The sequence below is a fragment of the Hibiscus syriacus genome, unplaced genomic scaffold (genome assembly GCF_006381635.1).
Source record: "Hibiscus syriacus cultivar Baekdansim isolate YM2019G1 unplaced genomic scaffold, ASM638163v2 tig00112800_pilon, whole genome shotgun sequence".
NCBI lineage: Eukaryota > Viridiplantae > Streptophyta > Magnoliopsida > Malvales > Malvaceae > Hibiscus > Hibiscus syriacus.
The window spans coordinates 722,916-745,008 of record NW_024063403.1 but is presented as its reverse complement, the minus strand read 5'-3'; the positions used below and the strand labels follow the sequence as shown (position 1 = coordinate 745,008).

General features: G+C 36.2%; 2 protein-coding genes and 1 pseudogene across 2 annotated transcripts; 1 reads left to right on the top strand and 2 right to left on the bottom strand.

Annotated features, from left to right (window-relative positions):
* Window positions 1-7,414: 7,414 nt before the first annotated feature.
* Window positions 7,415-9,614, bottom strand: LOC120183611 (annotated as a pseudogene).
* A 1,419-nt stretch (window positions 9,615-11,033) lies between these two features.
* Window positions 11,034-15,637, top strand: LOC120183613 (transcription factor MYB3R-4-like). Its single transcript, XM_039188287.1, is given in 15 exon segments — window positions 11,034-11,211; window positions 11,391-11,445; window positions 11,686-11,743; window positions 11,821-11,910; window positions 12,033-12,141; window positions 12,229-12,357; window positions 12,572-13,092; window positions 13,095-13,572; window positions 13,574-13,807; window positions 13,809-14,109; window positions 14,361-14,710; window positions 14,866-14,882; window positions 14,885-14,979; window positions 15,060-15,281; window positions 15,368-15,637. Coding segments are annotated over 15 exon segments (2,874 nt in total). The 5' UTR covers window positions 11,034-11,128; the 3' UTR covers window positions 15,500-15,637.
* A 3,750-nt stretch (window positions 15,638-19,387) lies between these two features.
* LOC120183612 lies at window positions 19,388-22,062 on the bottom strand. Its single transcript, XM_039188286.1, has 3 exons — window positions 21,339-22,062; window positions 20,508-20,588; window positions 19,388-20,107 (listed from the first exon to the last, which is right to left on the bottom strand). The coding sequence occupies exons 1-3, from the start codon at window positions 21,721-21,723 to the stop codon at window positions 19,689-19,691; spliced, it is 885 nt and encodes a 294-aa protein (XP_039044217.1). The 5' UTR covers window positions 21,724-22,062; the 3' UTR covers window positions 19,388-19,688.
* Window positions 22,063-22,093: the final 31 nt, after the last annotated feature.

Here is a 22,093-nt window from a genome sequence, read left to right as displayed (position 1 = left end):
CTGAGTGAGTATAATCTATAATACCTTTTGTATTATGTATAGTGATGCCAAACTTCACTCTCTTCTGCTTTCCCAAAACACAATGTTCGCAAAAGTTCAATTTGTAAGCCTTTGCACCTTTCAACAATCCTTTCTTTGCCAGAATTTGCAAGGATTTCTCTCCCATGTCCCAACCGCATATGCCACAACTGGGTTGCGTCCAAATCATCACCTCCGGAAGCTGCTGCAACTGCTCCAATAATTGTACTAGCTTGGTAGTAATACAAATTTTTTTCCTGATGCCCTTCATCATCACAAGTGCGCCATATGTGACTTTTAAAACTCCATCTCTAATAGTGACTATTGAGCCTTTGGATTCTAAGGCTCCCAACGAGATGAGATTTTTTTTTCAAACTGGGCACGTATCGGACATCCGTCAGAACTCTGGTTGATCCATCTTGATTCTTCAATCGAATTGAACCTATCCCAACAGTTTTACAGGCATTGTCATTGCCCATATAAACAACTCCTGCATTTAGTTCCACTAAATCGGAGAACCACTCCCGATTAGGGGATATATGATAGGTGCAACCCGAATCTAATATCCACTCATCGGAATGGAATGTTGATGAAGCAACCAATGATATGTCAGAGTCATGTGCATCATGCTCTGCAACACATGCATCTGGAGCAGCTTTTCCTTTCTTTTTCAGCTTCGGACATCTTTCTTCCAATGGCCTTTCTCATGACAAAAGGCACATCATCTTTTCCCAGTCTGGACTTCGACTTTGATCTCCCTCTCCACTTTGGATTTTGACTTTTCGAGCGACCTCTTGCCACCATGGCCTCTGCTGCTTCGTACTTGCTCTCCTTCTTGGTTTTCTTCCTGAGTTCATAACTATACAAAGCAACAGTTACATCTTTAAGGGTAACATTATCCTTACCATGAAGTAACGTTGTCTCAAGGTGCTCAAATTCATCTGGAAGAGATGACAACAACATCAAAGCTAAATCTTCATCTTTGAAGGTTTCATCCATGCCCAATAAGTCTTCCACTGGCTCATGAACGCAGTGATGTGTTTCATTCATACTGGTGCCTGGTTGATAATCAAATCTGAACAATCTTTTCTTCATGTGGAGACGATTCTGAGCTTTTCTTCAGGAATTTTTCCTCCAAAGCTTTCCACATCTTACTTGCAGAAGTCGTGTTCTTATAGCCATACTTCTGTCCCTGGAAAGACAAGATCGAATCGTGCTGCACGCCAAACGATTGATTGTTCCCCATTCTTTCTCCTCCATATATTTGGGCTTTTCTTCCTCAATGGCGATGTCTAGACCTTGGAATAAAGCGTCTAACACCTCGCCTTGCCACATGCCAAAATGACCGGATCCATCGAAATACTCCACCGAGAAATTTGCATTTGACATCACCCTCCTCACCGATCTAGATGAGCTTGATATCTCAACTGATCCGTGGCATTTTAATTCTAACGAACAATATTCAATATCACGAACTGTATCTTTTCAGCAACGGAACCACCAGGATAACCTCAACCGAAGCTCTGATACCAATTGTTGGGGAAAACGAGTTATTTCCCACACGAACGTAGTTTTAAAATTGACCTAAAATGTCAAGATTAAAACCACCAAAGGTTGCACAGCGGATAAATCTGTCAAACTATTGAATATTGAAACACAATGGAAAATAATCGAATAAAAAACAATAAAGGAGAGGACACACCAATTTACGAGGTTCGACGAGAATATCGTCTACTCCTCGGGCACCACACCGGATGATAACTTCACTATATCGCCAATATTACAACAAATGGAATTCTTTGGAATTCCCAAAGTGGGAGAATGAAGAATACAAGAGGAAGAGAACTTGTTTTTGGGATGATTTCTAATGGAAATACTTAGGCCTATTTATAGTTGAGTTTCAAGAACAATATGTTCAAAGTTTGGCCACCTACCAAAGAATTTTCCAATGTGTACAAGTTAGCCACCAAATATGAAATTCACATGTTCAAAGTTTGGCCACCAACCAAAATGAAATTTCCAATAAGTTGGCCACCAACCAAGATGAAATTTCCAACTTGTCAACTTAATTTCTAGACAAATCTAACATATCCAATGTGGAAAATGTGGGATCTCGATCAGCCATTTTTGCTAATCTTGCATTTTGAGGCTGTAGCTTTGTTAAGTACTGTTTTACTGTAGTTTTCATATATTGAGAAGTTGTGTTTATATTTGATTCTATTTGTTCTGAGATTCACATTTCTTCCATTTGAGATTTTGGTTTATAGCTTCTGATGATTTTAGAGGTGTCAATATGCTTGGTTATTGACATGCAACAAAGATGTTGTTAGGTCAACCAAAATTCAATTCTCTTTCTGCTTGTTTAATAATATTTTGTGTTCAGGATTTTGAGGCACTCGGTTGGTTGTAGTTGCTAATTGGTTATGGAACTGAGCTCTTTGTGTGCCCAAATGACTCTATTGATGCTACTTCAAGGAAAATGGCACACTTCTAGGTCTATTTCTTATGCATGTGATCAAGAAGTAAGTTGAAGTAGGTGATAAGCTTTATGAAGTTTAGGGCCAACTAAGCAAGCAAGTTTTCGTTGCCCAAAAGAACTATGTTTCCCTTTTGTGATTTTCTTCCTCCTCGATAGAAAATATACTTTGTCTACTTAGTTTTGTGTAGAATAAGGAACCATGCCGTTTTATTGAAATTAAGAATATGAAATCTTACTTGGAGTGCTATAGTTGATCATTGAATAATTGGAGTGCTGCTGAATCATTGGTCTTGCATTTTAGCAGTCCAGAATATGAAATATATTTGTAACTGATCAATGAACTTACTTGTAGTTGATTATATAGTTCGTCTAGTTCACAGTCTTTGGTTATCTATGTGAAGAACTTATTTATATCTTTGTGCTCTTTTTTAATCTTTCACAGGGTTGGCTAATCTCTCAGTCACAGGTTATAAGTTCATTTTGTCAACTCAGATAGATCTTTATGATTTGATCTCTATGTTCATCCTTTTAATTAATTGAAACTTTGCCCTCTATTCATGTGGTGAAAACATGATCATGTGTTCATGTTATGGATTATGGTGAACACAGATTGTGCAAGCAATGAACCTAGTCTCAAGTGAGAGTCGGAGAAGAAATTTGTGGACCTTTTGACATATGAACATCACCTTTTCTGGAGAGAAGAGGGTGGCTTACCGGTACCAAAGGAGGCAGACAAATGTATTGTGTGACCAATGAAATCTGTCAAGAGGAGGCAGGTGACCGAGTGGAGGCCTTGCCGAACAGAGACTCAACTTTGTAAAGTTATACATGAAACCTGGGCCAGCTAGTATATAATCTTCAGAGATAGACTTTTACACCATTTATAAGTGTTCTAAAGAGGATCTGGATTCTGGAACCAACAATGAACAAACTACATAATCTATATCCATCATTTTGCAATCTCAGGGAAACATATTGAGCTGTAAAATGCACCTTTTTTTAGTTTGGATTCTTTCCCCAAGATCACATTTTTTTTTCAAGTACATTGCTTTCAAACCAAACAAGAGCTCAGATAATAGAAACAGGACAATCCTTAAAAGGGGAACCTCCGAATATGTGAATCCAAGGGAAAAGAGTATATATTTCGCTAACAAGAACATAAACAAGTGATAAAGAGCTATGATTTCACTTTCAACGTTTACCTACAACACTTCTCCCTCGTGTAAGATAAGGAACTATGTGATTTCATTGAAATCAAGAATGATTAGGGTAATGTTCATGTCTATGAATCAAGATCATATAGTTGATCCTTGGATATTTAAAGAGCTGTTGAACCATTGTTCTTGGCTGTTATTTCTTTAACAATTGTCTGCAATATGGATATATTTGCTACCAATCAAGGAATGACAGTTGAATTTGGGATTTCTTATGTTTTAACAATATTAGCATGTAATAATGAGCTTGCATGCCGAAGCTGCAGTTTACAGTGCTGTCGTTTCTTTCTTTAATGCGTTCTGGCTAGTTACGCAGGCGATGGTTGTAAAATCTTCCTCGGTTGTTCATGTGTTTAGTACTCGGAACTTCCAGCCATCTATGCGAATAACCTATTTATCACTTTGGGCCTTTATTATTCTTTTTGCAGGGCTGGCACAGATCAGAAGCTGATTTTATCAACACGAATGGTAAGGAATATGAACACTGATTGCAGATGCAATGACGCTGGTTTATGTTCCGTCCATGATATTTTTTCGTACCATGTATTATGTTATCAAATGATTTGAAGTTCTATTATCTTTTCCAATATTTCATAGGGATCCATCAGAGAAAACTTATCATCACAAGTGAAGATTTGGCCAAATTTATGCCATGCATTTTGCTCCATATGTTTTCCCATTTTCTTTCATCTAAGTGTTGATGGTTTTAACTTGGTGAAAGTATACATGAAATCCAGACCAACAAGTATGTGTATGAACTTCGAGATATACTTCCTACCCGTACAAATGTTCGGAACAGGGTCCAGATTCAGGATCAAACAAACTGCATATCTGCAAAATGTACCATGACTCACCACACACACACACACACACATATATATATAATTTTGTAATCACTTTAATATATAATTTTGTAATCACTTTAGATTAATAAAAAATAAAAAGGTTTAATATCAAAATAAGTGTCCAAACTATACCTTAAAACTCAAATAGGTGTCTAAACTAATTTTCGTCTCATCCATGTACCTAACGTTACAACCGTTACCCATTAGGTGCTCGGGCTATCAACAACATTAATTTCTGCCGTTAAGTGACACGTGTCACAATATGGTATTTTTGAATTTTTTTAAAAAATAAAATATTAAAAATATTATGATATTTATTAAAAAAATAACTTTTCTTATATTATAAAATAACCCCGTAATCCCAAACCCTAACCTTAATCCACTGCCATCGCCCTTTCCGGCCATGACCACTACCACCACATAGTCCCTGTCATCCTCCTACTCATACACCGTCGTATTTTCCGTCGATTGGCTATCAGAATTGCGATTTTAATCCTAGGTTTCGAGCTTTTTAAAACGTTAATTCGTCGTTGATCGGTCACGATTTCATCATGGAGGTTTTGACCTTCGGGGGTAGGGGAGGTCGGGTGGAGTTTCCTTGACGAAAAAAGGTGGTGGTCGATGTGGGTTTAGGGGTTGAAATGAAGGTTTTCAAAGTTTTGGGTTTATTTCAAAATTTGTGTTTTCTATTTTTTTTAAAATATATAATTTTATTTTTTTAATTTTAAATAAAATTTCTAAAATTACCAGATTGTGACACGTGTCATTTAATGGAGAAATTAACACCGTTACCTGCCCAGACACCTAAATGGTAACATTTGTAACGTTAGGCACCTAGATGAGACGATAATTAGTTTAGGCACCTATTTGAGAAAAACGGTATAGTTTAGAAACTTATTTTAGTATTAAGCCAAATAAAAACAACAACAAATCTTTATACTCTAATCGTCTTTATATATATATAACAGTATATTCTATTAGACCTACTTGAATTCAAAACTGAGATAAACAAAAAGAAGCCCAAACCCAATTCTAAAATGGAGCCCTAAGAGCCCATACATGGAAATCAGCATAATATATATATAATTTTGCGCAACAGTTTCTGTTCAATCCTCCCATAGTTCTAGGGTTCTGGTAGCATCACCGTGGGAAGCAATGGTATTAGATCATTATTGTAGAATAAATCTATCTGTCGTTGTTTATGTAGATCTATTGTAAATTTCACTGAATTTTGATTTTTTTCTTTTTTGATAGGGGAAAGGAACTGGAAGCTTTGGAAAAAGAAGGAATAAGACGCATACCCTTTGCGTTCGGTGTGGACGCCGTAGCTTCCATCTCCAGAAGAGCCGTTGCGGTGCTTGTGCCTACCCTGCCAGCCGCATCCGAAAATGTAAGATTTTTTTGGATCATTATATTTTTGTCATTTCTGTTTGAGGTTTGTTTAGCTGAACTTAGAGAAGGTTAGAAAATATAAAGATTCACTATAATTAATAATATCTTGGAATTTATGGTTCTCTGTTTTAATGATTTTGATTTGAAAGAATACCGAACCATTGCCATTTCTTTGTTGATTCTTTTGACCCTTCATGCCTGTTGTTATAGTGTAAATTTTGGGTCAAAATTATTATGTCAAGCTATCATTGATTATCATTTCTTAGTTGATGGTAGCATCCTTGATATGTAGGCGATTTCTTTTTTCAGCCAATTTTGTTAAAAATTGAGCTTTTAGTATTCAAAAAAGCAGCTGAGCTGTTACATTTTTACAAACTTTTTACCTAGTTTAAGCAGTCATGGAGGTATTGAGCCCCCAAGCATTGCAATGATCGGAGTTTACAGCCTCAATAGCGACATTATGTCAAATGCTTTTCTTTTTCCTTTTCATTGGCGTGCTTAATTGGAAAATGGAAAAATAGTAAGATTTTTGCCTCATTGCATGAAAGGAAAGAATATATATGCGTTATCTTGTAAATGGCTATCCTTAATTTGTATCTACCATTCTACCTTGTCTTCTCAAATCTTATTATTCAAATTTGAAATGGCTGTCTTAAATTTTCCCCTTTTTCTTTCTTACCACTTAAACGTGATTTTCCTTGCTCATTTGAACATTTCATTTCTTCTTTCAATCCTGCTACTTTTCTACTCTATTCGCTTGTAAGTCTTCCATACTGTGGTTATTGTGATTTTTGGGTTAAAATTATTATGTCAATCTATCTTTGATTGTCATTGCTTGGTTGAAGATGGCATCCTGGATTTGTTGCTGATTTATTTTCTGTCATTTCTGTTTGCCGAACGGTGGGGTTTTCATTTAATGGTAATATAAGCTCGGTGGATTGATGCTTTGGATTATCTTTTGTATTTCTGGGTTTTAGATAACTGGATGTGAAGGCTATTAGAAGAAAGACTACCGGACAGGCCGCATGAGGTACCTCCGTCATGTGCCCCGATGGTTCAAGACTGGCTTTAGAGAAGGTACTCAAGCAACCCCAAGGAAGAAGGCAACTGTTATTGCTGCTTAAGTAAATTTTGGTTTATTGTTTTTTAGATTTCTGAATTTACAAACGAGAAATGTTGTGATTTTATCAAAACATTGTGTACTTTTATGTTTCATCTAATATCTATGAACAGGTTTTATCATGAATCTCCACTATTTCGTTTCGATTATAGAATACAATTTACTTCTTTGATCTCTCTTTGCCATATGAGATACTGATGACCACATCCATAAATAAACTTATGAAATATTTATTGTTCTCATGCAAGTATTCGGATATGGATGTGAAGATATAACATCTAGGGTTGGATTTTTTATTCGGAAATGATCTCATTAGTGGCTGACTCGAGCAGCATGGACGGTAATCTCGTTTAAACAAAGTCCAAAACTTGAAAGGGAATTGTTTCTAATGCATGCAAAGAAACAGCGTTTAAAAAATCAAGTACATTAGCAACGTACATAAACTTGATTGATTACGGGGGTTCTTTAGCCTTCAGTGTTTACGCCAATAATTCCGTAGTTGAGCCATTTGCAACAGAATCTCATCGCGGCCTTGATTTGTAACACTGCTGGTCATAATCCACGGCGGCACAGACTGGAAGAAACCACATATCAGCTCCTGAAAGTCACTCACGTTCTCTTCGGGCCTTTTTCCACCATTCTTTTTCTTCTTCCGCTTATCGCATTTGGTGAATATCAGTGTCATGGGGATCTGAACGATGATTTAAAGGTCGAGTAAAACATATAACATCATGAAATATCAGCATGCAAATATAAGGAGTCGTCTAAACTAAAGGATCAAGTTTCATCTCAAGAAGACAATACAAGTGCCGTATCAGAGTGGGCCACTCATATATCATATCCTTGTACCCAAGAATGAATGACATTACCTGGTTCTGACCAAGCCAACTAGCATATTCCAGGTCAATTTTCTTCGCGGAATGCTAGCATCAATAAGTAGGAAAACCGATACTAGCGTTGAACGGTTGATAAAATAGTCTCTGGTGAACTTGCCCCAGTCTGTTCGAAGTTCCTGAGGTGCAGATGCATACCTGTTCAAGAGAAAACTGTAGTCAAACAGCAATCATGGCTAGTATGGAGCAGCCAAAACCATACTTAGCTCCTGTATAACAGCATAACATCATTTAAGGGAGGACAACCAAAACAGAGGTTAAGAGAAATTGGCATACCGATTACCAACCAGTTCCTCTTAACAAATAAACCAAGACCAGAGACATAAGACCGCATACAAGATTAAATATTGAAAACATCAACCCTTCATGTTTTAAAGTTGGAGAAAGTGATTGAATTAAGCCCTATACCATATTATTCATGAGAATAGTACATGATTTCATTTTCTCTAGTACAGTGAACAGCTCAATAAAGGCAAGTTTCCAATATTCCACCAATAAGAAAATCGGGAAGTTTAAAACTTGTAGGCATGTATCTACTCAAACAAGGTCTGAATAAAGAGCAGGTTATAGAGGAAGGCATATGGAAGGTAAATCATACCCATATCCAGGCAAATCCACCAGGTACCAATCGTCATTGATGCGGAAATGGTTGATGCATTGCGTCTTCCCTACGAACAATAGACATTTGCTTACATCACAATCTGTAAGTTTCAAAGGAATCACAGGCAAATCATAATCACACTCGTATTTGTTTAAATAAATAAACTATCCATGAAAATCTGTGTTTTTCCTTATGATCTTGTTTGTTTACTCGCCATTATCATCCCGATTATCATCGTAACAATAATGTTATTGTTATTTTAATCCATACAAAACGTGTAAAGTAGTTCATTGCACGATTTCTAGCTTCTAATAGAACCCAAATTCAACAATATTAACACCAACAAAATGCAAATATCTTGCTTTAAGGCAGGCATTCTAAGTTAATAAGACTCTAAGAGCAAACATTCCATTAGCCTAGGCAATATATCTATCATAATTTGCTTCAATAAATCAACTTTACCAGGTTTTTTAGACGTGAGAGCAAGGCGTTTTCTTCTTACAAGCGAATTAAGAAGCGAGGATTTCCCGACATTCGACCGGCCGACGAGCGCAAACTCCGGCAATCCATCGGAAGGGCAATCCTCGGTTCTCACACTGCTCTTCACGAACTCAGCCTGAACCACTTGAGCTTCCCTTGCATACTTGCTCAAAACTATGTTGGACCCTTTCAAGATTTTCGTGCTCAAGTTGGGATCATTGCAAGAAACCTCGGTCTCCGGGGGAACAAACAGCTTGTCCAATGGAATCTCGAGCTTCGGCTCCTCGGGGAGTGCGAAATCAGCGATGGGTATTGGCTCGGTCGTTGAAAGAGTGGAGAAGAGCGTCGGGGAAGTGGGTTTGATGATGGGGAGTTTTGGTTTGGGGAAGAAATTGAAGCTTGGCGGCGGGTTTTTGAACACCAAGAAATGGAACCTTGGAAGCTGAGTTAGAATCATAACTGTCGTCTTCAAATTGAACTCAAAATTGATGGATTGTTCAACTCTTCTTCTTCGTTGAAGTAAGCCAAAGCCCAAATGCAGCACTGTTAGCTAAATATCTTAGCTTATATTGTTTAGACAATAGTCGGACAATTTGGTTTTCCATTTGTTCGAAGATATATATATGGGCTAATTGCTTGAAACATCCCAAACTATATCTCAAGCTCTATATTGATCCATGAATCTTTTGAATTATCTATTTACTTTCATTCCAAGCTTCCTCCCATTCCAATCTTGGCACACATTAATATAGAAAACAAAATTAGAATGTAGTAAATTGAAATTACCAAATTCTTTTGAACAATGATGCACTCTTATAATAAAAAATGAATATTTATACTAAAAAGATTGAAGTCAAAATTTTAAAATTATTGATAAATATGAAATATTCAAAATTAAAGGTCAAAGGAAATATTTTTTAAACAAAAATATATGTTTAAATTATGATCCTTCAAAATTTTACCATATATGAAACACCAAAATTTAAATTATTAAAACTCAACGTTTTTACTAAAAGGGTTGGTTTTTAAAAATTTTAAATCATTCTTATTTCCCTAATCTTTCCTAATAGTCTCACAAGAATGATAACATAATTAAAATTAAAGAGTCGAATTAATAATTAAATTTTAAAAAATAGAAACAAAAACTTCTTTTAAATGGCTAAAATATATTAAGTCTTAATTAAAACATACATAAATATAAAATGCAGTTAATGAATTATTTATCTTCATTATGAACTTATTAATATAATTATTGTCGTTGAGTCTAACAATAATTATATATTAGGAGAAGTATTTATATTTTAGATTTACTGTTTTTTTTGGATGAAATTTAGATTTACTTTTTAGTTATGAATTTCAAATAATAAAGATTTGGAAAATATAAAAGGTCATATCAAAGGTGGACTGCCTTGAATACACGTGAAAAAAATCCTGGCCGTCAAATACAAAGCATATTAGATCTTACACCGTAGGGTTTGAATTCCCCCATTAGTCCGCCCCTTTATGTTTGAATATCTCTTTAGGCCATTTCACTCTGCATTTCCTCTTTATCTTCTCTTGCAGATCTCAACAGTCTTTGATTTTCTCTTCAATGTGTTCGTTTTGAATCTGCAAATTTGCACCGTTTTGACTTCCTCTGTCCTCGTTCTTATTCGAAGCTCAGCTCAGCTCGGTACTGTGTAGTTTCTTCTCCTTTTTTAGGGTATTTCTTTCTTTCTTTCTTTTTCGTTTTGTGAATTTGAAATTTCTTCGATCGGTCTTGATGTTCAAGTTAAATATTTCATTCAAGTTGAAGTTGTTGAAAATAATTTTGATTCTGATAATAATATAGGGTTTGAATTCGAGGAATTTATTATGAATTTGACATGTTTGATCTTTTGTTTATTAAATTAATCGAATTCCGTACAAAGTTTTCAAAATCATTGACTTTTAATTACTAGTGTAAAATTTCTTCATTTTCAAAATGATCGAGTTGGGTAGCTTTCTAGTTTGGTTTGATTGAGAATGATTTCGAGAGCATATTGCTGAGAGAAGCTTTGAAGAGTTGGCATTGGGGTATGCAGCTTTATTCATCTGTAAAGGAACTATGGAAGGTGATATTACTATATCCACTCCTTCGGCTGGGCTCAGCAATAGCGATGGTGCTAAGAGAATGCGGCCTATTCATGGGTATTTATTATTTTTATTATCATACTTTAAAAAAATTTGAAACCATTATCGGTGTTCTTGGGTGTGCTTGCCCTCGCACTATATTTGTTATGTTTCTAATCTTATGTTATCTTACAAGTTGCAAGAAATTGATTGTTCTATATGCTGCTGAGTTTTGCTGACTTTGGTTCCTTCTATAGGAGGACTACTGGTCCTACAAGACGATCTACGAAAGGACAATGGACAGCTGAAGAGGTATTATTTATCTTTCCCTAGTTATGTTTCCTCATTTTGTTTTAACACCATTGTGCAACTTTATTGCTCTTGTTGTGTTATGTATTATAGTACCCATTTATTTTAGTCTTGTGACTCTTGTCCTTTAACGCAATTAGTGTTGGTGTCCAATTAGATATTCGCGTGCCGTGTGTTTTGCGTCTCTTTCTGTGCATGTATGTCTATACATATTCTTAACAACATAATTACATGGACTTCCAGGATGAGATTCTGAGCAAAGCTGTTCAACATTTCAAAGGAAAAAATTGGAAAAAGATAGGTATGATTGACTTGAGGCGTGACAGCACTTTGTGTATCATTTTGCACAATCTAATTGTAAGACTGGTTCATCTGCAGCGGAGTGTTTCAAGGATCGTACTGATGTACAGTGTTTACACAGGTGGCAAAAGGTCTTGAACCCAGAACTTGTTAAAGGGCCATGGACAAAGAGGTAATATTTTTCTACTTATTTCTTTCTAACAGTTCCTTGAAGGGACTGTTCTTGAAACACAGTAGTTTTCTTGATATTATGAGTATAACAACATTCTAAGTTCCTTTTGTGAAATATGAGCAGGAGGATGAGCTGATAATTGAGTTGGTGAACAAATTTGGCCCAAAAAAGTGGTCAACCATTGCTCAGCACTTACCTGGACGTATTGGAAAGCAATGCAGGGAAAGGTGCTATGATGGAGTTTTTAATTTTTGATATTTTAATCTCTACTACATTTAGAACTTTTGTGCTCATAAAAGTAACTACTGATGTAGGTGGCACAATCATCTTAATCCTGGCATAAACAAAGACGCGTGGACTCAGGAAGAGGAGTTGGCTCTTATTCGTGCTCATCAGATTTTTGGGAACAAATGGGCAGAGCTTACAAAATTCTTGCCAGGAAGGTACATATTATTTAGAGGTCACAACTTTTTATAAATGTTTTAACAGGTTTACATATATTTGTCTTTTATTCTTCTTACTACTTCTCCCTGTAACACCTAATCTTCCTCTTATGCTCACCTAAACCTGATTGCTGTGTTAATTAGAAGTTAATATATTTTTTACATTTGAACTTACCAATAACTTTCTTTATCCCCATCTTTGCATGGGTAACAGGTCAGACAATGCCATAAAAAATCACTGGAACAGTTCAGTCAAAAAGAAGTTGGACTCCTACATAGCGTCAGGCCTTCTGGAACAATGTCAGTTCCCATTTCTTGCAAATCAAAGTAAGCCCATGCCTTCGTCTTCTATGAGGATGCAGAGCAATGCAGATGATAGTGGTGCCAAATGTAGGAAAGAAGCTGAGGACATATCAGAATGCAGTCAAGAATCGAATGTGATGAGTTGCTCTCAATCTGCAAGTGATTTAGCTAATGCTTCTGTACATACAAGAGAGCAATTCCACTTGACTGAAATGCCTGCTGTGACAAATGAGAGGTATTCCAGCCCAGCACCTTGTGCAGAAGAGTATTACCCATCTTTTGAAGATGTCAACTTCTCCATTCCAGAAATACCTTGTGAAGCTGGGTACTCTTCCAGTGGGAATTATCAGTTTGGCGAGCATTTGTTGATAACTGATGATGAATGTAGTAGGGTCCTATTCTCAGAGGCAGTGAATGATGGATTCATTGCCTCCGAAATTTTACGCAACAGTCTAATATGGTGGAATTGGGTGGGTGTGCAAGTACATCACTCTATCAGCATTCAGTCACCCAACCATCTGAAACTGGAAATACTCCGGCCTCACAATCTGCTTTTCCTTCAAGGTCTGAGGTATTGGCAACCTCATGCTGTCAGTCTTTTGCTTCTCCTTCACTCCTTTCAGTGGAGGATGGTACGCTTATGTATGGCCGAGAGGCCAGTCAATTAAATGTTCAACCTTCTGGAAGTCAAGAACAAGAATTTACTATGAATGGACATGATGGCTTCATCTTTACTAATGATGATCATACAGATGATACAGACCTACAAGAGCAATCTTACCTTGCAAAGGATTCTCAGAAGTTGGTTTCAGTTAATAGTTTTGGTTCAGAATCAAATGATTTGCTAACTTGCCCTGCTGTTGATGATAAGCCAAATTTTCCTGCAGAACAAGATACTGGAGGTCTATATTACGCCTCCTCGCTTTCCAGGCATGGATATCCCATTTTTCAGCTGTGATCTTAGACCATCTGGCAATGATGTGCAGCTAGAATATAGTCCCCTTGGTATTCGCCAGCTGATGATGTCTTCTATGAACTGCATCTCTCCATTTAGGTTGTGGGATTCACCATCTTCAGACGGCAGTCCAGATGTTGTGCTTAAAAGTGCTGCCAAAACTTTTACTGGCACACCATCCATACTGAAGAAAGCATCGCGACCTGTTATCACCTTTATCAGAACGAAGAAGGGAGAAAAAGCGTCATCGCAACACGTATCAGATATCTCCATCAGAACATAAAAGCAATGCTATAGCCTCTGTTGAAGAGAAAGAAAACCTGTGTCAAGAATCTCACGGGGAACTAGGCAAAGGTGAAAATCACACTGAGCCATTAGATGATGAAGCTCAAAAGACAGATTCTGATGGTTCTGATTTCCAGGGAAGTGTAAAAAATGAAGCTTGCGGTATTGATATGAAGGACAAAACGAATGCTCATGCTTCCGACAAAATTGTGAGTTCTTTTCCTGTGTTATTTTGATGTTTTCTTGCTCAAGGTGAAGCTGCCAGATTAATTCCATGTCAAACTTCTATTCAAGTCATGTATGATGCTGATAGCTCTATGTACATGTACACTGTTTTCACTTTGGTCTTGTTTCAGAAGTTTTGGTCTTAATTATTCTCTCGTTATTACTGTAGCATTCCTCTTTGCTTCCAATGCTTATTTGATTTATCATACTAATATTTTCCCTCTATTTTTGATAGGTCCAACAGCCTTCAGCCGTGCTTAGTGAGCATGATGTAAATGATCTACTATTGTTTTCTCCTGATCATGTTGGTCGTAAAGCAGACCAACCATTATTTTCTTCATGCATACCAACTCCACGAAATCAGTATCATAAAAGCGTTAGAGCTGTTTCATCAAATCAAGGCCTTGCTTCTGAGTGTTTATCTGGAAACGCAAGCTTGGTTGTTAGCTCTCCCACTCTGGAAGTAAAGAACAGGGAAGGCCACTCGATTACTGTTACTGCAGTACAGTGTACCAATTCCTCAGCAACCCTTGAGAATTTGGCCGATAATGCTGGGATTGATGCTGCTACTGAAAATTATAACATGTCAGCTTCCGCTGCTCCCTGTTGTGATTACAATTGTTACAGTGCCTACTATGCAGTGTCCTTTATGTCAAGAACTGCTTTTCTTTATTTCTACATCAAATGCTAGGATAAATTGATTGGTTCTTATGCGTTGTTTGTTTGATGTGGATTGCCAGATTCGCTGGAACTCCATTCAAAGAAGTATCGAATCACCGTCAGCATGGAAGTCTCCTTGGTTTATTAACTCTTTCATTCCAGGCCCAAGGATTGACACAGAAATAACAACTGAGGTATATAACTACTTAAGCCTTGATATAGATTCAGAATTTAACCTTTTTTATGCTTCCTAATAATCAAAATTTCTTTTCAGGACATAAGATACATTAGCAGCCCAGCAGAAAGAAGCTATGACGCCATCGGTTTGATGAAACAATTAAGTGAACATACTGCTGCTGCATACTCTGATGCCTTGGAGGTTTTGGGAAACGTAACTCCGGAATCAATTGTAAAAGGAAGATACTCCAAGAATCGTAATGTGGACAAAGAGAATAACAGGCCTGAGAACCATTCACATTTGGCTTCAAATATCTTGGTATTACTGAAAACAAAAACCATGCCTATATCCCCTCCTTTGTTAATACGAGCAATTTATTGAAATTAGTACGTGATTTGTCGCAGGCGGAGCGCCGCATCCTTGACTTCAGCGAATGTGGAACACCAAGAAAGGAATCTGAAAACGCGAACTCAACAACAACAACAACCGTGAGTTTCTCGAGCCCCTCTTCCTATCTTTTGAAAGGCTGCAGATAGTGCCTTTTCCATTATTATTTTTTGACTAAAAGTCTCCTGTGTTTGTAGTTCATATTCATACATGTATGCCATCTTTTCTCTTTTCATAATTCTTCCATTTATTGTCGAAAAGAGAACGGATCTAATTAATTAAATTGATAAAAATGATTGTACCAAGTGCATATAGATTCTTCATCGCTCTCTCTCTTCTCTTTCCCCTCAATGATTCAGAACGTTTGTGTTATTATTGTAACAAAACTTTATAGGTCTTGTTTGGAATTGCATTCTGAGAGTCATCATAATATATGAAAACAAGCCTTGTGTTGTTGGATTCCCAGTACGTAGAACCTCACATCTGCCACAAATGAGAGTGGTGTGATTGAGAAAGGCAGACCCCGTTCCCACCAGGAAAGATGTGGTGAAATCGGGTATCTCTAAGTGCCGCCTCTCTGAGATTCTTTCAATGCCCACACTCCATAATACTATTGCTAAAGCCACAACACTAACCTGCAAAAATAACCAAATTGGCATGGATATCGTTATGGATGGTAAGGGTGTTTAATGAGTTGAGCAGCTTGCGAACAGCTCGAACTTGACTCGAGATCTTAATGAGTTAAGTCGAGCAAAATCCAACTCGACTTAATAAGTTTACGAGCAACTCGTTAATTTTTTTTATAATCTTTTACTAGTTATCTTAAAAAATTACTAATTTACTAATAGATGATGATAAATGACTAATCTATTAATTTTCTTATTAATTAATAATTATTATTTTAAGCCCAAAATTAAACCATAATTATTATTTTAATATATTTGTGGATTTTTATTTTGGAGTTTATACTTTAAATTTGTTTCATACACTTTTTTGATAATTTTTTTGGTTAAATTTATCAATTTACATTTATATTAAGCTCTATATAGTATTAGTAGACTTTACCTATAGTTAAAAAATAAGATAAAAATTTTGACGAGCTTAACGAGCACGAGTTGAGCAACAAGTTTTCTTAAAAAGAACAAATTGAATAAAATTTTAATGAGTTTAACGAGTATGAGTCGAGCATTACCTAACTCACGATCGACCCGCTCAATAAGCATCCTACGGGCGCATAATTGGTTGCTTTAATTAGTTCGGTTTTTGTATATCAATAAATCCAACAGATTTTATGGCCAAAGCCGAATAATTGAAATATCCTAATAAACTGAAGGGCACAAACGGTTCATTGACTATAGGATATTGCTTTATTATGACTCAACTATTTAAAGTTACAAAATGGTGATCGGATTATTTACTATGTTCCAAACTTATCATTTTTCGTTAAAAAGTTAACATTATCTGAGTTGAAAGCTAACTTGTTGATTATGATACAATAAAATATGATCACATAATCTCAAATAACATCCCAATTATCACGTTAACATCCAGATTAAACAATCACTAATTTTTTAATGGACAATGACAAGTTTAGAACATAATAAATAATAGAGTGACTATTTCGTAACTTTTAATAATCGAATGACTTAATAAAATAATACTCTATAGTTAAGGGACTATTTGTGTATTTTACCCAAAATTGAATTGATATCCTTTTTATGCTCTTTTCAGTTTTTTTTTTAATTCGAATCAAATTAATTGACGAAACTGAATAAAATAATTAATAAATCGAAATTGACTACTTATTCTACCTTACTTCTAAGAATCTTCAACAACTTTGGTTTATAAATTTCATGTGACGTATTAATAAATGGCATCACTTTAGTCCTAACTGACATTAGATCCCAAGTTCGATTGTGGGCAATAGGGGATTAAATTTCAAATAGTAGAATAGTTGAAGGACTAAAATCAGATTTAGACTTTTTATTAGAAAACGGGGTTACCTGTTAAAATTACCTGCGGTGATAAAATCAAGATAGCAATGAGCTGACAAATCTCCTCATGGAAGACAATAAAGGCTTGAAATCTTCATGCCTCTGTATTTAGAAAATAGCTGCCAATTTTATTTTATTTTTTACAATAGAAATTAGATGACATGACATTGTAAAAGCAGAGGATGAATTAGATCAAAGTAAAGGGACTAAATCTTAAATTTAACATATATATGGGTGTTGAGTGAGCATACCGAAAACCAGTCATACTTGAAGAAAATTGTGACGATCACAGCAACTTCTAGAAAGAGAAGGGAACAGATGCTGATAATGTACTGATTAACGCTGGATTAAGGAAACTCTCGAAATGGATTTAACATTGAAGTTTTAATTTTCTTATATAATTATGGGTAAAGTATATTAATTATCACCCCGACTATAGAATATTATTTTATTAAATCTTTTGACTATTAAAAGTTATAAAATGGTCCATCGACAATAGGGGTATTTTATTAAGTCCATCGACTATTAATAATTATAAAATTATCACTTGACTATTTATTATGTTCCAAACCCATCATTTTATGTAAAAAAAATAATGTTAATCTGGGTTTAACGTTAACATGCTAACTGAGATATGATAGTCATTTGAGATTATGAGATAAAATGTATCATATTTCAGTCAGCAGGTTAACTTATAGCTCAAACTGTCGTTAATTTTTAATGAAAAATGACGAGTTTGAAACATAATGAATATTCGAGTAATCATTTTATAACTTTCATAGTCGATGGACTCGATAAAACAATTCCCTATAATCGGAAGATCATTTTGTAGCTTTTAATAATCAAATGATTTAATAAAACAATATCTTATAGTCGATAGACTATTTATGTACTTTATCTTATAATTATGGGTAAATTACGTGCTTAATGCCTAAACTATCAATTTTAATCCGTTTTAATGCCTAAACTTTTATTTTTTTTAAATCATACCTAAAATTTAGTTTTTATTTCATTTTAGTACACATGTTCAAAATTTAACATTAAATTTTGAAAAAAATAAAAGTTTAGATACTAAAACAGACCAAAGCTGATATTTTAAACAGTTGATACTAAAATAAAACAAAAAACTAACCATTTGGTATGATCTTGAAAAAAAAAATTAAGTATTAAAATAAATCAAAATTAATAGTTTAAGTACTATTTAATTCATCTGTAAATTAATTCGAATAAGATACTTTATTATGAGTTGTGCTCAAATCCCATCCCATCGAATCGATTGATTGATAGTTGAAATTTTGGTATGATTGATAATGATGCAAAGAAATAAATGAAAAGGAGCTCACGGGTAAGGATACAAAGCAGAGGATATTGCTGTTGATGCAATTAGCGACGATGTAACCGAAGAGTGTCCTCAAACAGAGTGCCATTCCCACACCTAAACATGTATATACGAACCTGAATTAAACACCGTCAACCACTTTGTTTATTCATTGATCCAACAAAAAACAAAACAAAAACGAGAGAGGTGAAAAGCTTTTCACCTCCATTACCATGGTTTACGCAGAGACGGATAAGAGGGCAATTGAGCAGCTCCCAGATTCCACATCTTTTGGAGCCAAAGTGAGTACACGATCATTGCGATCCCCAGGAAAGTCATGATGAGGTTCACCGTTTTCAACGAATAGTGCAAGCAACACCAGCTGCACCTAGCCATCGCCGCCGGTAACAGATCTCTCCGACGTGACTCGAGACGGATAAGTCTCCGAAAGGAGGAGGAGCGGTGTGGTGGTGAAAGGGAAGGCTGAGCGTAGTAGAGCTGAAGAGCATGTGTTTGTTTCTCGAGAAAAAAAAGGGAGCGTGGACCGAAATGGTGGTTGATTGGCTTACAAGTTTGAAAGTTAGATTGGTTTGGTGAAAGCATAAAGCATATGATTCATAGCATCATGAAGATCGAGTGTAACTGCCATTCACTGTTTGAAGGAAGATGCATGTCTGACCCAATTTGGAATTTGGGAATTATGTTGCCTTCTCTGCAATAACTTCTTTTCACAATTTAGTTCACAATAACTCCCTACTAAATTATTGGGACATCACCAATCTATTAATTTGCGTTAGGGGTGGCAATGGGGTGGGACGGGGACGCTCTTTCCTGACTAGGGTTAAAAGTCACTGCCATAAAAGGGCGGAAGGAACGATCAACCGGACATCATGATTGTCGCTACAATTAAAAGCTCTTCTGTTCATGAGCTATTGGTATTTGGAGGAGAGCTTCAGTATTGAACAATCTTCCTACTGACAGTCAAGTATTGAAATTTCTCGGTATCACTGGTGACTTGGTACGGGGTCACACTCTCTGCCTGTTGGAACTTGTACGTGTCATATGACGTACTTCGTGATAACTATCGGAGTCATCTTCTTCATCAGATGATAGAAGGGATGATCCCATCCATGTTTTGAATCCTTCGTTAACACGCCTTTCGACATCTGGGGTGACTTCCAAGGGGTTAGTCTCCAACATTTCTAAACCAAGGGTTCGACTACCGGATTCTACTTCGTCAAGAATTACGGCTGCTCTCCTTCTTAGGAAGAAGGCAGTTCCTCCATATAGAATCACCAGCCCCCAAGAAGCAATCTCATAGCACCAAAATAAGGGTAAAGAGCAGCTGCTTCCTAACGTGAGGAGGCTTGAACCCAGGAACAAAGCAAAAAGACCAAAGATGATAGCAAAAACTACATTCAAAATAGACAAGCACCGAACTCCACCTGCAGATTGCAATAAACTTATTTTAGGAACTGAAAATATATATGAAATTAACACATGCATGTATGAAAAAGAAGAAGAAGCAAAATTGTAGTTACAAATCAGCATGAGAATGGATGAGTATATCTATTCAAGCTAATGATGTTCATAGCTTAACGGGATCAATATTTTAATTCACTCTTTCAGAAGAATAAACAAGAGAAGAAGATGCTGGTTTTGAAGTAACAGCTAGAACAAATTCAAATTCCACTCGCATTTAAATTTATAATAGAACAGATTTCAGCAAGTCGAAATTGCCAGACAAGTCAGAACTAATACTTTGTTACGCAGTAACGGAGTCCACTTTAAATGAGCAGTGAGAAAAAAATATTCTCAAGTCAATAAATGAGAAATCGAACATACCTCTTTTTGAAGCGCAGTAATTATTCTCGACCGCCTTTAAACATCCATGTCTAGTTGGAGCAGAATAAGCAACAGTAATTCCTGACTCACAACTAAACCGTTAAAGAGCAGACCAACAAGCCAGGATACTTACATAAACTAAAAGGACAAGTGACAAGGGATTAAACATATGAACAAGCAAATTCAAAGACCCAACATCAAAGCAACCCTCACAAAAATTAGCACAAGAAAAACTACCATATTCAAGTTCCAATATTCTCGGGTCAGTTTTAACCTTGAAATAACAAGTGAACAAGACTATACACTCGTAGCCCAGAATTTATGCGAAGAATGCCATGGAAGCAATTACAAATTCATTAAGCAAGCCGAATAGCCAAGATAATGTGAACCAACCATTAGCCACCAGCAACCTCTACTTACACCACTGACAGATTCGGTACTTTTCAAACCTCAACATTAGAAGAATACTAGAACCAGGAAACCAGGGAGATCCCCCTATGACATTGAACAGGTCAAATAAGAAGCTTAATTTCCTCACTATCGTTAAAGCTAGATTACATATATATTGTCTTTCACGATGTGGAACTGAAGAAAATATATCTTTAAGTTTCATAGCCATAATACTCATCTACTATATTTTCCAGTCACAGTGTTCTGCTACTGAATGACAAACAATAAGAGAGCTTTACAGCTTATAATTCAAGATTCAAGGCTAATCTTCACCTTTCTAAAAGCTTACTTTCTACAATGTGCAATTCTTGTGTACCCTCCTTTCATTTCTGAATAAGATCTTAAAGGGACCAAAGAATAAATAACCAAATATAGACTGACCTGCCACAAGATAAGCAGCCGAAGCCAAAAAAATGACCATAGATGGAATAAACACAACCATCCAGTAGTAATCCACGGTCTCTTGATCAGTCAAATAAAATGCTCCGGGATATAGATCTGAATCGCCAACGCCTCCTCCTTTCGCATTCAACGGCAAAGGCTGCAATCTCCGGTCGTCACAGAACGGTCGCTTCAATACGTCTCCAGGAAACACAATCTTCAAGCTTATAACCGTGCAAGCAAAGATCGCAATGCAAATGATCCCTATGAAACCTATTAAGATCGGTCTTTGTAGCTTCGTCCAAGCTTTATCTCCCTCCCTTAAACTCTCGTACTCGTGCTTTGGCATAAACGTTTGGCGCAGCGCGTCGCCTATAATTGCCATGGGAAGCTTTTATTTGAGAACCTTACCACAGTATGGATCCAAAACTAGGGTGATTTGAGCTATTTCTTCAAAATGTGAGAAATGTAAAAGTCCAGGATTTTCGAACCCTGATAGCGTGTTTCGAAATTAAAGAAATAAACCTAATTTTCGAAAGGGATGGCAACAAACTACTTGGAGTTAGTTAATCTAGGGTTTAATTCGGGTGCTTTAATCGGAGAAGGAGAGGCGGTTGGAGGTGCGGCGTAGTTTTCAGTTGTGAATCGGCAGTTTTACGCCGTTTTTCAACTGGGTTTAGACGCCATTTTGTACCGCGGTGAACAGATACGGTTCCCAACAGTACTATTCGAGAAATCTACGTAATTAAATTATG

What these genes read in the sequence shown, in the direction of transcription:
- LOC120183612 (XM_039188286.1), bottom strand. Translation starts at nt 21,723, where the DNA reads ATGGCAATTATAGGCGACGCGCTGCGCCAAACGTTTATGCCAAAGCAC. An exon ending in GGCTGCTTATCTTGTGGCAG is followed by an intron (nt 20,589 to 21,338) that starts GTCAGTCTATAT and finishes GTTGTGAGTCAG; the next exon opens with GAATTACTGTTGCTTATTCT. An exon ending in TTACTGCGCTTCAAAAAGAG is followed by an intron (nt 20,108 to 20,507) that starts GTATGTTCGATT and finishes TGCAATCTGCAG; the next exon opens with GTGGAGTTCGGTGCTTGTCT.